Genomic DNA, 18,689 nt, shown 5'->3' on the forward strand with positions numbered 1-18,689 from the left:
AAGTCCGACCGACAGGTCTAGAAGAGGACACCTGACCTCCAATAAGGGTGTGGACGGGTCTGAATGCCATTATTATTTACCTTCCTTGTCAGAAATGAGTTTTGTGCAATATGTGATGTTTGGTGGAGTCCATCATACCATACATAATATCAGGAAATAAAAATAAGAATATGGTTCTAAATGAAAGGAAATCACATAGCATCTGAATTGCAAGTTAACGAGAGAATAAAATAATATCTTTTTGAGAACTACACAATTTTCCATTTGTTGCTTTTCCGAGTTAGAACATCAAGTATTAATTTTTGCTATCACAGCCTTTACTTTTTTCGTGAAAAGAAGTGCATCCTTTGATTGCTTATTCATATTATGTATTTATAAGGAAAGCTGTCATACTAGTATATGGTAACCAATTAAAATATAATCACCATAATTGTATCCTCTGCAGCCATAAATCATGAATGTGCAATCACAAACATGAATCCAACTGCATTTTTATTATAAACGATTTCATATATATGGACACATACACACATACCAGAAAACAGTGTGGATTGAATGACTTACTTGTGATCAGAATTCTTTGATAAAAAACAAAAGTTCTCAACTTCTTACAGTTTTAAACATGAGAACAAATTTGCACAATGTGCATAAATCTTAAGTAAACACAAAAGGCCTGATGAAAATATAGGTGTGTATAAAATTTGTCCGATTTATTAAATACGGTCTACAGTTCATGTAAGGGTACTTCCAGAAGTTCAAGGAAAATAGAATAAGAAAGTTCAATTTCAGTGCAAACACATTTTATCCATTTTACACATTTGCATGAACTTCATGAAATTCCTTGTATACAAATTTTTCAAAATATTTTTGCAACAAAATAAACTTATCTTTTCATTCCATTTTCTACAAACTTATTGAAGACCTTCATTATTTCCTGCTGTTTTTGAAATAGTTGTCTAGTACTGTTCCAGTTTTTTTCTATCATTTTCCCCTTCCTCTATACATCCCACTCTCAAAATAATTAAATGTAAGCAGTAGTGAAGAACGAAGCTACAAATTTAAGAAGTGAACAGAAACTAAGCAAATATCAATGTATCAAATAAAATTTTGTGGAGGTAATGTATCTGAAAAATGAATGACCTGTAGCTTACACTATTTTCCAAATCAGAACAATTAAAAATTCATTTCATCCATTCATATTTTCAGATAATACCAACTGTTTAAGAAGGTATATACTAAACTCTCAAAAATTAATAATTACATCTGTTAGAAGAGATATGCCTTCATTTCATAAATGATTTTACTAAATGTCCCACAATATTTAGTTTTATGATTTAAAAATGAAAAAAAAATAGTGGAAATGGGCAGTTTCACCTAAAAAGCAGAGAATCTGAAGAAATGCATATCATTTTCTTTGCTGTTGGGAATGGAAAATAGTTTCCCACTTTGGAAACTGTTTTGGCAGTTTCTTACAAACTAAACATGTTCTCGTGCAGTCCATTTATTGCACAAGTGGGTATTTACTAAAGCAAGGACAGTCTTTATTGGCACAAAAGTCTACATACTCATTTACAGCAGCTGTGTCCATAATTACCAAAACTTGGACGCAAGAAAGATGCCCCTTAGTAGGTAAACGGAGAGACAACATGAGCTTCAGACAGTGCTCAGTGCTCAAAAGAAATGAACCATCAGGTCACAAAAAAGATACAGAGGGAAAGATGCATATTATTTAAGTGAATTTGTAAAAAGACACCTCAGAGACAGTAAAAAAGAAAGGTCAGTGGTTGCTAGAGTTGGAGGATTTTCAGCACAGTGAAAACACACTGTGTGATAACGAATGAATAAAGGACATTTCACACTTGTCTACACTCCCAGGATGCACAACACAAAGAATGAGCTACGATGTGAACTATGAACTTTGGAGATAATGACATGCCTGTTTAGGTTCATCAATTGTCTCAAATACATCATTCTGACAGGCGATGCTGACAATGGAGGAGGTATGCCTACACAGCGACAAAGGTTACACTGCAAATCTCTGTACCCTTTGCTCGGTATTTAGATTAATCAAAAACTGTTTTAAAACAAATTTCTAAAAAAGTTAAATGCATACTTCATGCAAAATATTCACTACTTCTTCATGACAATAGGGCACAGGACCCAGACAACTGAGTCAGATCTGAAAAAACTTATCTCAGACAGCCTGAAGAAAGGATGCTGTCAGCCATGAATATTCTAATATTAGAAGTAGTGGGCCCCTGCTGGCAGACACATTCTTCATAAGCGTAAATGTAGGCTGCTTACTGGTTGGTCCGTTCGGTTGATTCCAATTAGGAAGAGCAGCTCTGCTACAAAGAGGCTAATGCAGAGGTTCTTGTGGATGGTATTACGGTCACTCTGGAGTCCGCGGAAAAAGCAAAACGTGAAGATGCAAATCAGGAGGCAAACAAGGGACAGCAAAATTCCAACCCACGTGATCACGTCCAGAAGAAGATCATGTACGGCGTCACTGTGCTGCAAACACAAGAGGAAAACCGTAAGCTGGCATTCCCACATAGCTAGCTGCAAAGCATGTAAGGGCCTACCCTCAGGCAGCACGGATTGAATAACATACTAAGGGCATTCACACATAGCTAACTGCAAAGCATGTAAGGGCCTACCCTCAGGCAGCACGGATTGAATAACATACTAAGGGCATTCCCACATAGCTAGCTGCAAAGCATGTAAGGGCCTACCCTCAGGCAGCATGGATTGAATAACATACTAAATTCACCCCACACCCAAAACGAATAAACTATGTGTGTTTAACCTATGTGAGATCTGAGTCACTCAGTGGCAATTCAGAGCTGTAAACAATGTTGACTATAAACACTGAAACAGATCAACTTAATTTTGGTCAAACACATCAAGAAAAACAAATTCTAACATGTATCACACCAACTTTTTAGGCTAAATTTCCCACAACTTCTGGGGGAATATTCCACTTAAAATATTGAGTTGTACACTATTCTCTTGACTGATTTTTGAATCTTCTAGGGATTCTGAAAATGCAAATGCAGTGCCTTTGTCCTGTAAGCCCCTACATAAAAGGACGTAGTTTCTATAAAGGTTCCCACTGAAACCTAGTGAGCAGCCACATATGTGTACCACTTATTTAGTGCGAAGAGCTAAAGGAATGCAGACTTATATTTACTGCTTTATGTTCATTTTGAATGGCTTAAGGAGATCAGGAAGTTAGATCCTTGAAGAGTTTTAAATTACTAGAGCCTGTTACACATGGATGAAAAAATACAAGTATTCAGAATTATTATATTCAACAACAGCATAAAACGCATTAGCAGAGCTAAGAACTATGAGAAAGCTAAACACTTGAACTTCATGAAACCATATTTTTGGCTCTGTTAAAATAGGCCAATGGGCACCATATTTGTAATTCTAGTCTTGTTCTAAGATTCAAATCTCTTTCCTCCACCCAAAATAGCTTTTCTGAGGCTTTCAGTGCACCAAGATGTCAGAGTTGAGAATTTATACACAATCGTAACTTCCTCCAAATAATCAAACTTCTATCAACAGGGAAATGAGTAAGCAAATGCAGATAAATGTATTCAACGAGATTCTAGGAAATAGTGGAAAAGCAGTGTACCAGATATATATTTACAAAAATTTATGTTTCACAAATAAATCTGATTTGTTTGAAAAGCAAGCAACAAAAGGATATACAAATCAATGATTGATATTTATGGATAAATATGCAAGTAGTAAAAAGTACAGTACATTCATGGACAAATTATAAGTGGACAGTTAACAATTACATTTCTGACTGATGCCTTTTCCAACTCTATGGGTACTATATTGGCTTTTGCTGCAGGATAAAAGTGCCTACATTTTTGCTGTCTCCCCCACAAATGTAGTTCATTTTAAAAATAAACATTCAGCTTTCCTATTTTTATATTTTCTTCATGTTTCACACTCTCAGAGATTATTCTGAATGTGAGTCTTCTTAGAAGAAAATCACCATGTCATAACCTGAGCCCTTAACACTTTTCCTGTTGCCAGGTAGAACTTCGCTGTGGTTATTAGATGAAGCCCTGTTCCAGGGCACCATCGGAGGAGCTGTGTTGACGGTTTCCTGCATAACTCTCAGAAGGAGCTTGAATCACAAAAGCAAACCACATGACACTTGGTTTTAAATGCTTGGTTCTCCAGAGGCCATCACAAGCACAGTGCTGGGTCTCAGATAGCTCAAATTGCTTTTTCTGTTTGAGAGTGGAGAGCAGTTAGTGCTGGCTGGTTCCCTCGATAGACAGCATTTGCTCCCTTGTCGGACTCCAGGGAGAGATGCTGTGATTGAGTGTCCAGCTCAGCAGTCTTCGGTAATGGGAAAAATGGAAAGTACCATGCCTCCTCAAATGTATCCTCAAGACATAAGCCAGTTTTTTAAAGAAAAAAGAAGGAACTGAAGAACTCCTACCTCTACCTGGGTAACTGCATTACTAGAGATGTTTTTTACTTTACTTAGTGTTCAAAAGCCCCATCCAGAGTTACTGAGATAAAGATACCAGGTTTCAAAATGCCAGGAGCAAAAATACATGGCACTCAAACACAGAACAGACAAGCCCAGCGATGAGTTCATCTTTAAGGTATGAATGTTCAGCTTGGAAAATACCAATACCGACTATGGCTGCCATAAGGGGCCAGAAGCATCCATCCACTAGTACTCCAAATCTTACCAGTAAGATAAAAGAAAAAAATAATGATCATGAAATGCTAATGAAAAACCTAAGTTAGTATGTTGCTCTAACAGAACTTCAGGAAGCCGGTACATAGAAAAAAACAGACTCTCCTTAGAAAGTTGGCCAATTCATGGCATCACAGTGGCTCAACAGGCTAATCCTCCGCCTGCAGAATTGGCATCTCATATACTGCTCTACGTCCTGTCAAGCTCCCTGCTTATATCCTGAGAAAACAGTGGAAGTCCTTGGACCCCTGGAAGACCCAGATGAATCTCTTTGCTTCTGGTTCCTGGTTCCTGGGTCCAGGATTCAGATGAGTTTAGCTCTAGAAAATTGAGGCCATTTGAGGAGTGGGTCAGCAGATGGAGGATCTCTCTCTGTCTCTCTTTCTCTCTATAAATCTGCCTTTCAAATAAAAAAAAATACACACATCTTAAAAAGCAGACTAACATAAAATAATTTTTTAAAAAGTTGGTCAGTTCAATAAAAGTTCTAGATACAGCTCTGACAATGTCAAAATTCTGTAGTTCGTTGTCAAGATGCTGCTGTTCATGAGCACTAACCCAGTCACCTGTAACAACTCTGTATCATTGTGCATCTCGAGGACACAGATCCTAGAACTCTGCTTGGTTTAATAAAGTGCCTACTAAGTGTTTGGTTTTGAATGATTCTATTTCCATTCTTACGTCAAATGCCTTACAGCTGATCTCTCTGGCATTCTTACAGCTTTATCATCCAATCTCCTTAATAAGGTTCCAAATAATCCATGTTCAAAACTGAGCTCTTAACACTACCCTTTTCCATTCTCTTCCCCAAATATGCTCTTATCTTCCCTTTTCCCCAACTCAGTAAATAGATACTCTATTCTTTGAAATGTGTTAGTCAAAAACGTAGAGATCCTATGATTCCGTTCTTCCTTCTACACATTCCACTTAACCCACCAGGACTCTTCTAGATCATACTTTCTAAATCTCACAAGTTATCATCACACCAACTGCACCAAATTGGTAAAACTATAGGAATTTTTTGGAAATAGCTTCCTAATGGATCTCCTAACTTTGTTCCTTACTCCCTTTTCCTGTGTATTTGGTAGACAGAGCAATTCTTTTTAAATAAATGTCAGACAACATCACCTCTTTATTATAGACTCTACCTAAAAAGAAATATAAAATCCAGAGCCGTTACACTCATCCTCAGGGTCTCATCAAATCTGCACCCAGTTGCATGGCTTCCCAGTCTCTCCACTGCTCATTCCAGCCCACTTCTCCAGCTCTGCTGTTTGAAAACATCAGGGAGATCCTAGCCCCAGGGTTTTTGCATTTGATGTACCCTTGGCTGAACTGCTCTTACCAAACAAACAAGCAAACAAACAAACAAATAAACACTGCGACTCTTTAGTCCTTCAAGTGTCTCCTTTGCCTGGAGAATATCCCTATCCAAAGTTATTACAAATATCTTCCTTCATTTTGACTCAAAGGCTTTTACTCCTCTTTACTTGTTTGTTGTTTATTCATTTCTACTTAGGACTAATACAAGCTACATATTTCATCCCACTAGAAAGTAAGAGATTAGTTGTTTTCACTCTCCTGCTCACAAATATCCTGGCCTCTAAAGGGAAAAAAGATGTATACACCAGAATCAACACACAATTGATGTGTAGATTCATAAATGAATCTATGCTTTTGAATGCAATGTAATTAATAAAAAATAGATCATATTAAAACTGCAAGTTGTACCACATAATCCATTCAGAGAGAAAGAAAATCATGGGCGGAGGATGAGAAGGCTATTGCATTTTAATACCCTAAAGTACACCGACTTGTCAAAAATGTCAAAGAATTACGAGCATGGTGTTAATCTGGTGAAGAAGAGGACTTGCATGTGATTCCTGGAGTCTGCATCCTTGTCTTTAACTCTGTCAGTACAATTTGGTAATTGTTACTTTGAACAAATCACAGATGCTCCTGGACTTGCAATGGAGGGAGGTCAAAGTGCACTGAACCCAGCTCATGTACTGAACACCACAGTGTAGCAACACAACACACAGCAGGCTGTTTGTGGTTCCAGTCAGGTCAAATGGTTGTCTGGGTGTGACCCAGCATCCCTGAGAGGTTAAGACTGTGCAACCCAATTTTGCAAGTGTGGTTTCTATGGAATGCCTCTTGCTTTCCTACCATGGTCCAGTCGGCAACTCTGGAGTGGGTGCGTCCTCCATAAATTGGGCACCACCCTCTGACCCTGACCTCTGGGGGTTTCAGAAACCTTTTCTGCATAGCCACAAAACAGGTAGCGACTTTAAGTGGTTGTGATAAACGTGGTGTGTGTAGACAGTAAGTGAGCAAATATTCATATTCTGTTTCTCTTCAAATTTTTAAGAAATTTGCTTACTTGAAATGCAGGGTGACGGAAACAGAGGGAGAGACACACTGAGAGAAATACATGGATCTTCCATCCTTTGATTCACTCCCCACACAGCCACAACAGCAAGGATTGCAGCATGCCAAAGCTAGGACCCTGGGACCATCTCGTACTGCTTTCTCAGGCACAGCCACGATTTAGATTGAAAGTAAGTCAATCAACTGGGATTCAATCCAGAGCTGGTACAAGACCTCTGTGTATGGGTAGCACCTTCACCTAGTAAGCCACAACCCTAACCCCTCTATTTCTTTTTTTTTAACCTGAAAACATTGCAGGATTTTTTTTTATGTTTCACAACAGTGTTCATTTACATAATCCAAAACTGGTATAAACCATACAGGGTAGATTGAAACATAATTACAACAATAATGTTAATTTTAACTACAGATATGAAACTGTACTAAAATAAGTTTATCAACAATCTAATCTCATATTGTGACATTCCCATTTAACTTTATATTATCAATAATAATTGAATTATTCATAAATTAAGGCCACAAAGTACCCCAAAGAGGCAAATTTCAGCTTTGGAATCTCAATTTTAATTTTATTACTATACAGTCATGTTTATAACTTTTTAGCAACAAAGAAAACCTGAAACATTAAATATTTCATCAAAATATTCTTCCTTAATTAAATTAGAAGAAGGAAGAGAATCAGGTAGTCAAGATTTGCATTGAGCAATGTTTTTTCAGGGGCTATTCGAAAGACCAGTACAATTTATTGCAAAGAATGTTGGGAAGATTTAGTTTTTATAAATGCAAGCCTCAAGGATTTTAGCTTCTTCACAGAACATGAATAGACATGAGGGTTAAAATCTCAGAGGGACATGGCAGAAGGATTCACTAGAACATGGCTCAGGGAGGTCCACGATTACTCACTCGAAAACAAATTTTTATACAAGCAGTATTTGTTTTTGAGCTTTCCATGTCTCGGTTCATTGGGGAAAGCCAAATATTTTCTAAGGCCAAAGTTTCTGATTCTCTTTTTATTTTTATTTGACCCAATCTGCCTTGTGGTGTCACTGTGGGTAGCTTAAAAGTATTCAAATACCACATGAGTGAAGAACAGGGAAAAGGATTTAAACAATGTCTTGTGAAATCTACTCCGTCCATGCAAAATAGCCCAGATGCTAATGTGGACATTTGATAAGGCTAAGGCTATGTCCATAAACTAGCAAAATGTGACTTTCAGTTTATGATATAAAAAAGAACAAGCTGACTATGAAATTTCAATGTTATTATTAAAAAATAAGTTAGCAGAAAAGATAGATTTCAACGCACTCATTTTAATTACATAAATGTTGCCAGATGAGACATAAAACCACATGAATTCATTTTGAACCCCTCTGGACCATTTTTCCTTTTTTAAAAGAGCAATTTTAGAGCTGTGTGTTCCAGACACTGCTTGAACAATCACCCTATAATAATTATTAACTACAGGCCAATAATTATCAAGAGCTTCTTATAATCTCCACATAATGATATATTATTTTAATGTTCAGTTGGATTTGTTAAAGTACAATAATATGATTTTTGAATTGCCTTTTAAACTTATCTTGTGAAATATCTGTAACAGAACTAATACGAATTTCTTTTTAATGCAAATACATGGGCACCTGCTTTATTATCAGCATATCAAATGGGTGTAAAATATTAGTTTAAATTGTGCTTCTCACTGAAGTCAGTAGGATTCAGGGAAACTTCTTTGGCTGATAAATGTCGCATAAACTTTTAGAAAAAAAATTTCTGGCATTGTACAAACCTGGTGAACCAGGTCACCAGACACAAAGGTTGCATCATACGCCCCTGGGAAAGGAAAGTGCTCAAATATCCAAAGATACTAGGATTGCCAATGCAGAGCAAGATGAAAGGCACAGTGCTGTAATTCAAGTCACCAGTACCACATGGTGGCACTTCTTATTTTCTTTAATTGTGAATCAACCCAAATTACCTAGCAATCACCGATTTTCAAATTTGTCCAAAAGAAAGCATTTTTCAGGTTTTCACCAATGAAAGATAAACACCACCAAGTTAGAGCACACAGTTAACGAATCTTTGGCCTCGACAAAACTTATTCAGGAAAATCTTTTCTTTTGGAAACACAATATGGTACACTCTAAGATATCTGAGTTTTTCTTGCTCAAATTATTGTTTTCATGTTTATTGAATTATATTTGAGTATCAAGCAGTATGAAGGAAAGTGAAGAGGAAATATTAGAAAATATGAAAATGAAGTGCCTTAAAATAGCTGAGGGTTAAACTCAGATTAAGGCATAAAAAAGCTGGATTACATTTGAGTAAATTGAAAGCAATGAGTGATCAACTGGAAATTTTTAAAGGAAAATGAAAAAAAGAAAACTTGTAGCAGGGGAAAATAAAGAACTTTAAGGGGTTTCTAACGGAGGGTTGGCAGCAGGAAATGCAGCTGCCTAGACAAAAATGACCCTCTCCCTGCTGGATGACTCGCTCTGCAAACTGGTACGGGGTCATCATGGTTTCTGCTTCCCCACACTAGGTCATTCACTGTGGCATCGCTCCGGGAAATCTGATCTAAGTACAGAGTTGAAGTGGTTTGTATCCAGCGTTCTTCTTGGCTTGTGGATTATCTGTTGCACTTTTGTGTGCAGATCGTGCCACTTTTTTGAAAAAATATTAATTTATTTTTGTTGGAAGGTCAGGTAATTCAGAGAGAAAGAGAGGAAGATATTCTGTTCACTGATTCGCTCCTCAGCTAGCCTGAAATGGCCAGATCTGAGCCAATCTGAAGCCAGGAGCTTCTTACGGGTCTCTTGGGTGGGTGCAGGGTGCCTAGGCTTTGGTCCATTCTCAACTCCTTTTCCAGGACACAAACAGGATGCTGGATGGGAAGTGGGGTCACTTGAATTAGAACAACAACCCTTCTGGCATCCTGGCGCTTATGAGGCGAGGACTTTAGCCGCTAGACTACCGCACCAGGCCCAGATATCACCACTTTAATTTCCACATTACACCCCTTTTCTAAGAGCTCAGTATTAAAGCTACTGACAACATTGAAAAAATAACTTTGGAAGACCCAGAAGAGGCTCTGAGCTCCTGGTTTTGGATCGGTATATCTTCCTTTCTGTCTCTCTTCCTCTCTGTATATCTAACTTTCCAATAAGAATTTAAATCTTCTTAAGGTTTTTTAAAAAGATGAATATATGCACAAAACAAGATTGGGGGCACGGAGGAGGGGGAAAGGGAAGAAAGCATTTCTGCTAAATGAACATGGAGAAAACATGAGAGAGAATTAAAGATGTTCTCATGAAGATTGAGTCATCCAGGCCAGTCTCTGAATCTGATGAAAACTTTTTATCTTACTGTGAAAGACACCAATACTCTACTGAATAATAATAGTGGTCCCTGAACCAGCTTAGATAAATGAAAACAACATATAGGCATTATTGTTTCATTTCCTTGATTGCAACATGCACTTAAGTACTCATTTCTCCTCACTGACAGATTACAGGGAAACTCTTCCAAGGTTAAACAAACTGGGAAACTTGGTAGCCAGTATGCTGGTCAGTCTCTTTTATAATGTGGATCTGATTTTGTCACATGTCACACATGATCATGATGTGTACAATGTTGAATCACGGTAAGACAGTGATGTTCCCTCTGTCATTTAGGCACTTTGATTTACAAAATGGAATTGCAAATAATCACCTTACTGCCTTTGGAGGTCTTAATGAAATTGCGGTAGAAATGAAAGACGCAGCATCTTGTTCAAATAGACTCTAGTCACCTTATCTGCATATCTGACAGTGTAAATATAAATTCTGAAAAGTTCCATTCAGCCTAAAAAGTCCTTACAGAACGATTTAAACTACTGAGTATTTTGCTCCCTCTACACAAGAAGGATAAGAGGCAAGGGATCTGGATACCTGCAATATTTTTCAGTTTCTTTGTAGAAACTGCAGCAACACTTTATATTTATTTCAATTTTCCAGCAATGGAAGGAATTAGAACTGGACAGACTTCTGACATATGTAACTGTCAAGCTGACTGTCATCCTTTAAAAGGATGCTAAATACTAGTACCTGTACAACTATATGTTCAAAATAGAGTGCAAAACCCATATACCTTACTAGGTAGGACACTAAGATTAGTTACTCCTCACTAAGGTATTGAAGATTTCTCTGCACACCCCCTCTAAAACTGTTCTGCGCCTCAACTGATGACATATGCCTTGATAGAGTTATAAACCAGTTCAGACTAACCTAAAATTCGCCAAGTTCAGTAAAAATAATACTTCAATACTATTAACTGCTATATATATAAACGAAAAAAGACATGAGACAGCTGAATAGTACCCTATAGTCATTTTAAGGTGTATAGCAGCTGGTTGTGTATAAACTAAAATTGAAATGTCAATGAAGTAGTCACAGGATGTGGATAAGAACCTGCATTTTCTAACATATTGGTCAATCAATACCATGTCAATTAACTCCACAGTATTGTAAATTGTTGTTGATGTTATGTTGTGGCTTTTCATTGGACAGAATGATATTCTGCCAGCTCTGCTTTCAGACCAGAGATGGTCTCCCCAAGAAACCGTTGAATTGATCTGGACAATAAGATGCTGGACTCTATGCATGGTACATGCTTGCAATGAAAGAATCACGACTGGATTTGAACTGTAATACTGCAACAAGGTGAAGGAACCCACCATGGGGGGAAGGCATGGGGAGGGGTTGGGAATCCCACAGCCTATGAAATTACATCATGAAATGAAATGAAATAAATAAGAAGAAGCCAGGAGGATCCAAAATAAATCTACTCTGCCACTTAAAAAAAAAAATATATATATATATAGCGCAAAATCAATATCACTATCTCTAATTTTTAGACACACAACAGATTAGGCAATGTAGAAGATTCTAGTAGAACTGAATTTCGTTGCATTTCTCCGAATTGTGCGATGTGTCCGAGGAAGGGTAAGGAACCTGTAAAAAGATGATCTGATTCTGCTGGCCTTGTTTGAAACTCTGCATTTAAGGACAAAGACTCACACAGTGAACAAAAAGCTCATTTTTGAAATGTAAATCTTTTCAACACAAGTCACCAGAAATAGTGGTCCCGTTGAACAAAAACTTCTCATTTCGTTACTAAACCTGTATCTTCTTTAGAATACAACCTTGATTTCAAATGGTAAAATTATTTGCTTCAAAACTGTTATCCTGGGTTGTATTTTAACTACGTTAGCATCCAATATACCTGGAAGCGTTTACAATTGATGGGGCATGAAAATGTTAAAAACAACTCCCAGATACAGAGGACATGACTGATGAACGGTTGATTTACCAACACAAGCCTGCAGAACCACGGGGAACAAGCAATCTTGGAGATCAGGAAATGAATTTGCAAGTATAAGAAGCTACTATGAAAACAGTGGTGGACTCCTCGGAAGTCATGCTCAAACATTATTATTAGGAGATAGTTTGCTTGTTATCACACTAGACTAGACCTACACAAAGAACCAACGGGATTAATTAAAAGAAGCAAAACCACAAGTCTCAGTGCCTCTCACAACTATGTTCAGGTTTACTTCTAGAGAAAAAGCAGGGGTAAGAAAGCAAACAGAGATAGTATAGTCACTTAATAGGGCAGTGTCTCTTTAATTACTAAACAATTTGCTTCTATTTCAAAAAATTCTTACAATTAATCTTAAAATTACACATACAACAGCCAAAAAATGTAAATATAAAGTTAGAATGAGCTGCTCCATCAGAACACAAAAAAAGTTATTCAAGTATTCACTTTTACACTGCTAGCCTACTGTTAATTATTACTAAAAAATCCTGCCACTGTTAAATTGTAATAGCACAAGGAAAAAGCTGCACACAATATAGGAAGCGTATTTTTGGTCTGGCAGTGCCATTTGTACATCTGCTATCAAAAACGTTGGATGCTGAACTGGGAGCTAAATAGTCCACACTCTTTAAAGAAGATTTATTCATTTTTTATTGGAAAGGCAGATCTACAGAGAGAAACAGACACACACACAGAGAGAGAGAGCGAGAGAGAGAGATCTTCCATCCACTGGTTTACTCCCCAAGTGGCCGCAATGGCCGGAGCTGAGCTGATCCAAAGTCAGGAGCCAGAAGCTTCTTCCAGGTCTCCCACATGGGTGCAGGGTCCCAAGGTTTTGGGCCATTCTAACCTGCTTTTCAGACCACCAGCAGGGAGGGGTATGTGAAGTGGAGCAGCCAGGACCCTTATGGCATCCTGGTGCATGCAAGGTGAGGACTTTAATCACTAGGGCATTGTGCCAGGACCAATACCCCATACCCTTACCAGCTTGACTGACAGTGGGGAAGAATGAAAATGCTGCACGACATTCCTTTCTGTCCAGCACTTTCTGAAACCCTTTAGATGGGACAGGTTAGACTTTCATGGGTAAAAATGTTCTATCCTTTGAACTACAACGACTAAACTCAAAGGTTTTGCTAAAGTTGGGTGGGAATCATTCAGGCAATCACCTGATTCTCGTGTAATAATTAATTTTTCCTAAGTTTGTTTTCACTTAACTAACAAGCACTTTTGGGAAATACTTCTTCAAGGGACTGGGTGACACAGACTGGGATAAAGAAGCTGTGCAAGTAAAGGTAAACAGAAATACCAGATTTTAGTCATCTTATAATTCTGCCATGAGCATCATTTTTCTTGCATGCAAGAAAAAATCCATCATGCTGAGCAAGAAAAATTTTAAATTAGAGACAAGCTGTACTAAGTTATATGGAAAGTAATTTTTCATACCTAGATTACAGCAGTTACATAACAATGACAGCATTGGGCCCAAAAGACCCAATAAAATATCACTAGATGAATTTTAAGAATGTACACTAGCTGCCTACTCTATGTCAGGTACTGAAAAAGAATATAAACACAAGCATCTCCACATACACATCCACACTCATATTCCATTTTTATTCCATTGCTCCATTTTTCTTTGACATCCTTAACTGTAACAATTTAATAAAAAGAAACAAAATTGTAATTGATAACAAGCTTGTATTTTTTCATCGTGATGAACAAATGTATTGCACTTAGCAGAATAGGGAGTCTATCATACAATAACATGGAGAAAATTTTTGTATAGACTTAAAGACAATAAATGTGAGGCAATATTAAATGAGAAAGCTCTTCAAAAGTTCTGTGAACTAGATTTTAAACCAGTATGTAATCAGCTATAGAAAAATTTTATTTAAAAATTTAATTTACCTAAAATACAGATACACACACACACACACATACATGACACAGATGAGAGATAGTTCCCACCTGCTACAAACCCCAGACACAGGCAACAGCCTGGGCTAACCAGGGGCGAAGCCAAGAGAGCGGAATCCAATCCAACCACCTGAGCCATCGCAGCTGCCTTTGAAGATGCACATTATCGATTTTGAGTTGTTTGAATATTCTCCAGACTGATTTCCCTAGAGGCTGTACCAATCTGCAGCCCCACCAGCAGTGGAGTAGGGTTCCCTTCTCCCCCCACAACCTCGCCAGCAAGTGTTGTTGGTGCTTTTCATGTGGGCCACTCTTACTGGCGTTAGGTGGTATCTCATTGATGTTTTAATTTGGATTTCCCTTATTGCCAGGGAGCTTGAGCATTTTTTCATATGTTTATTTGCCATTTGGGATTGTTCCTTTGTGAAATGTCTGCCCATTTCCCGTGCCCATTTCTTGAGTGGCTTGTTTATTTTGGTGTTTTGGCTGTTTTGTAATTCTTTGTATACTCTGGAGATTAGCCCTCTATCACCTAAATAGTGCACGAAGATCTTCTCCCATTCTGTGGGTTGCTTTTTTACTTTGTTGATTGTTTCCTTTGCTGTGCAGAAGCTTCTTAGTTTGATGAGGTCCCATTTGTTTATTTTGGTCTCAATTTCTACTGCTTTTGGAGTCTTTTTTAGGAAGTGAGGGCCTACCCCTAAGTGTTGCAGTGTGTTTCCAACATTTTCTTCCAAAAGTTTGAAGGTTTCTGGATGCAGGTTTAGATCTTTTATCCATTTAGATTTGATCTTAGTATATGGTGAGAGATGTGGGTCTATCTTTTCGTTTCTACAGGCTATCAACCAGTTGTCCCAACAACGTTTATTGAAGAGACCTTCCCATTTGCCTGGGTTGTTGTTTGTCCTTTTGTCAAAGATTATTTGGCTGTATCTGTGTGGGTTCCCTTCTGGTGTTTCTATTCTGCTCCACTGATCTTCCTCTCTATCTTTGTGCCAGTACCTGGCTGTTTTGATAACCACTGCCCTATAGTATGTCCAAAATTGACATACCGTATGACCCAGCTATAGCATTCCAGGAATATATACAAAAAACTTGTTTTATGAGAAACCAACATGCACTCCTATGTTCATAGCAGCACAATCAGTAATTGCAAAAACATGGAAACAACCAAAACGCCCACTGCAGAAGATTGGATAAGAAAGCTATGGTTCATCTATTCCATGGAATACTACTTAGCTATTAAAAAAAACAAAATGCAGTTCTTCGTGGCCAAATGGGCCAAACTGGAAACCATAATGCTAAGGGAAATGAACCAATCCCAAAAGGTTAGATACCACATGTTTGTCTTAATTTAAGATGATATGATGTTAAGCATAACATGTTATGTTATGGATGTTATGTCATATGTCGTATATAAACTAAAATTGAACTGTGAATGGGGGGGTCACAGAAAGTGGTTAAGAAATCACATTTATTTTTAACATGTTGACTGCTCAATACCATGTCAATTAATTCCATAACGATGCTAATTGTTGCAGATGGTATGTTAGTGCTTTTATTTGACCGGGATGATACTCTGCTGTCTCTGCCCTCAGACCAGAGAGGCTCTACCCAATAAGTAGTTGGACTTGACTGGACTATAAGATGTTGTACTCTATGCTTGGCATATACTTGCAAAGAGGGAATTTCAACTGAACTTGAACTATGGTTATGCAACAAGGTGGAGGAACCCACCATGGGGGAAGGTGGTTGGAGAATCCCAGATTCTATGTAATTACAACACAATGTAATTAATGAATAAATTTAATAAAAAAAAAAGAAATAAAAAAAGATGCGCATTATCAGGAAGCTGGAATCCAGAGTAGAGCAGGAACAAAAGCTCCCTTAGGAATGCCCAACATCCCAATCGACACCTTAGCCACTAAGTCAAATGCCCACCTCTGGAAATTCTTACAAAGCAATGTTGTAATGAATACAGAGTAGACTGAGAGCAACTTGGATTATATGTAACAAGACAAAGTGGTTTAGTTCTGCCACATTTTTGTTCAAAATCTTATTTGTACAAGTCGTCCTTATTGACTACAGTAGAAAGCTACATAAACAACTATTCTGGAAAATCTAGCATAATTCCTCAAGGGTCTAGTAGTTCCCTTGATTTATTATTCTATTTGCCAGACAGCATTGAATAAATAGACCAGGAAAACAGAACAATCACTGAACTGCATTCTTATTAAATAAAATAAAATTTTGTGAGCCAGAATAAGAAAGAGTATAGCTGGTAAGAACCTCAGCTAGCTCTTCCCAAGAACAGCATAAAATACTATTGAGATAGGAAGGTTTTAATGTCAGTCATTTGCTTGGTTAATTATGTTTTCCAAAGCACAGACAAACTTGTGAAGTAAATTACAATTAAAGCTAAGAAAAAAAGAAAGAAAATGGCTTCAGTTTTGCGATGTGAAAAACATCTCAGTCATGAAGAAGAAACCAAATCAATTGAAGATACTATCTGTCCTTAGCATTGATTTATACTTGTCTTACGAGGATGACATGGTGAGAATTCACCAGATCCATGCAACATTTTGAAGAGTTGTGAATTTATAAAAACGTATGATAGCTTCTACAGTATCTATTATTTGACAATTGTATTGTGGGGAAAAAAGGAGTGTAAAACCAAGGCAAAACACAGTCATGTAGATAAAAATCATTGTTTATTATAAACTTAATTAAGTATTTGGGTTTTTTGAGTTAACTGTCCCTCAAACTCAGCTGAGAATTAAGCAGTGACATGCTAAATCATATTTAAAAAACATTATCATTTTAAATAGGATTTTGATGAATTTCATTGTCCAGTCCCTGAAACAACCCTCAATGAACATTAGAAAAATCTGATTAGTGTCATTACATTAACAATGGGAACACAAAGTTCAGATGACATGGCTACAAGTACAAAAAAATTATTTAGAGTTAGAATTAGAATCCCAACCCTCTTGATTTTAATTCTTATTTCCTACTTCTCTGAATTACAAATTTGGAAAGCAATAAATCATGGGAACAATATCTGCTGTACTTCTGTGTTTCATTAAATGAGATAATCTATATAAATATTAAAGGAATGTGTACATCTTGATTCACATGCAACTTATAGTGTTCTGGACCAGTTGAGAGTTAACGTTCTCACCCGACTGCCCCCTTTGGGACTCTCCATATACTTCATTACTTTATTACTAAAAAACTTTCTATTCCTGAAGATGCACCCCCTCTGGCTGCTATATTTTAGCTACATTTATTTATTAAAGATGACAACCTAAAAATTATGTGAGGCTTACTACAGTAAATGAGAAGATCAAAAATCCCTTTTTGTTTAAAACTTCCACTGCAATTGTAGGAAAACATCAAAGACAGCAAAAGAAGCATGGTAGTAATACTAAGGAATGCGAAAGTTACTGAAAAAAATCATACTGCAAATTAAAAAAAAATTAGCATCCAGATTTGTTTCGTGCTACTTTAACCTTGTCACTCATTTTCCTTGAAGAAAGAGTCCCGGAAGTTACGTAGGGCATTTCAATCACCTTCTTGGGGTCTTGTTGGGCTCTTTTACAGGTTTCCACAGCATCCTCTGCTCCTGTAGAAGTGCATTCCTGCAAGACTCTGGCACTCCTGATTACTTATTATTTCTTGCTAAATAGATTAATATTTGTCTGTCACAAAGACGGGACTCAATAACTTGAGGAACACACTGAGGATGAGCTAAGTACATCACAAACAACAAATTTAAGATGATTCAAAGTTTCACAAATTCCTCCTAATTACAACAAGCTCTATCTTCCTTTACTATGTCACTTCAGCCAAGTACCCAAAGTTTGTTGACTGAGTAAAGGGTTTTTTACGCTGTGAAAGATGCTGTCTTTTTAGCAAAATGCAATAAAATAAACAGTTAAAAAAAAAAAGAAAGATGCTGTATCTACTGCTTGGAATTCTTGCCAAAAATGTTTAGCCACAATCGAATCATGAGGCAAAAGCCAAGAAGATCAAGACTGTGAAATGTTTTTATAGAAATGATGGGTTGCAAATGGCAAATAAACATATGAAAAAATGCTCAAGTTCCCTGGCAATAAGGGAAATCCAAATTAAAACATCAATGAGGTACCACCTAATGCCAGTAAGACTGGGCCACATGAATAAAAGCACCAACAACGCTTGTTGGCGAGGTTGTGCGGAAAAGGGAACCCTACTCCACTGCTGGTGGGGCTGCAGGCTGGTACAGCCTTTATGGAAATCAGTA

At 37.3% G+C, this 18,689-nt stretch overlaps 1 protein-coding gene across 4 annotated transcripts in view; it reads right to left on the reverse strand.

Annotated features, from left to right (window-relative positions):
- ADGRL3 (adhesion G protein-coupled receptor L3) overlaps positions 1-18,689 on the reverse strand; it is a 780,978-nt gene that overhangs the window by 81,045 nt on the left and 681,244 nt on the right. For all 4 annotated transcript variants that reach the window (XM_058667263.1, XM_058667265.1, XM_058667264.1 and 1 more), the window contains one exon: positions 2,305-2,514. In XM_058667263.1, coding sequence (XP_058523246.1) covers positions 2,305-2,514 — 210 coding nt within the window. The remainder of the gene's footprint in view (positions 1-2,304; positions 2,515-18,689) is intronic.

Source organism: Ochotona princeps, chromosome 7 (assembly GCF_030435755.1).
Source record: "Ochotona princeps isolate mOchPri1 chromosome 7, mOchPri1.hap1, whole genome shotgun sequence".
Lineage (NCBI taxonomy): Eukaryota > Metazoa > Chordata > Mammalia > Lagomorpha > Ochotonidae > Ochotona > Ochotona princeps.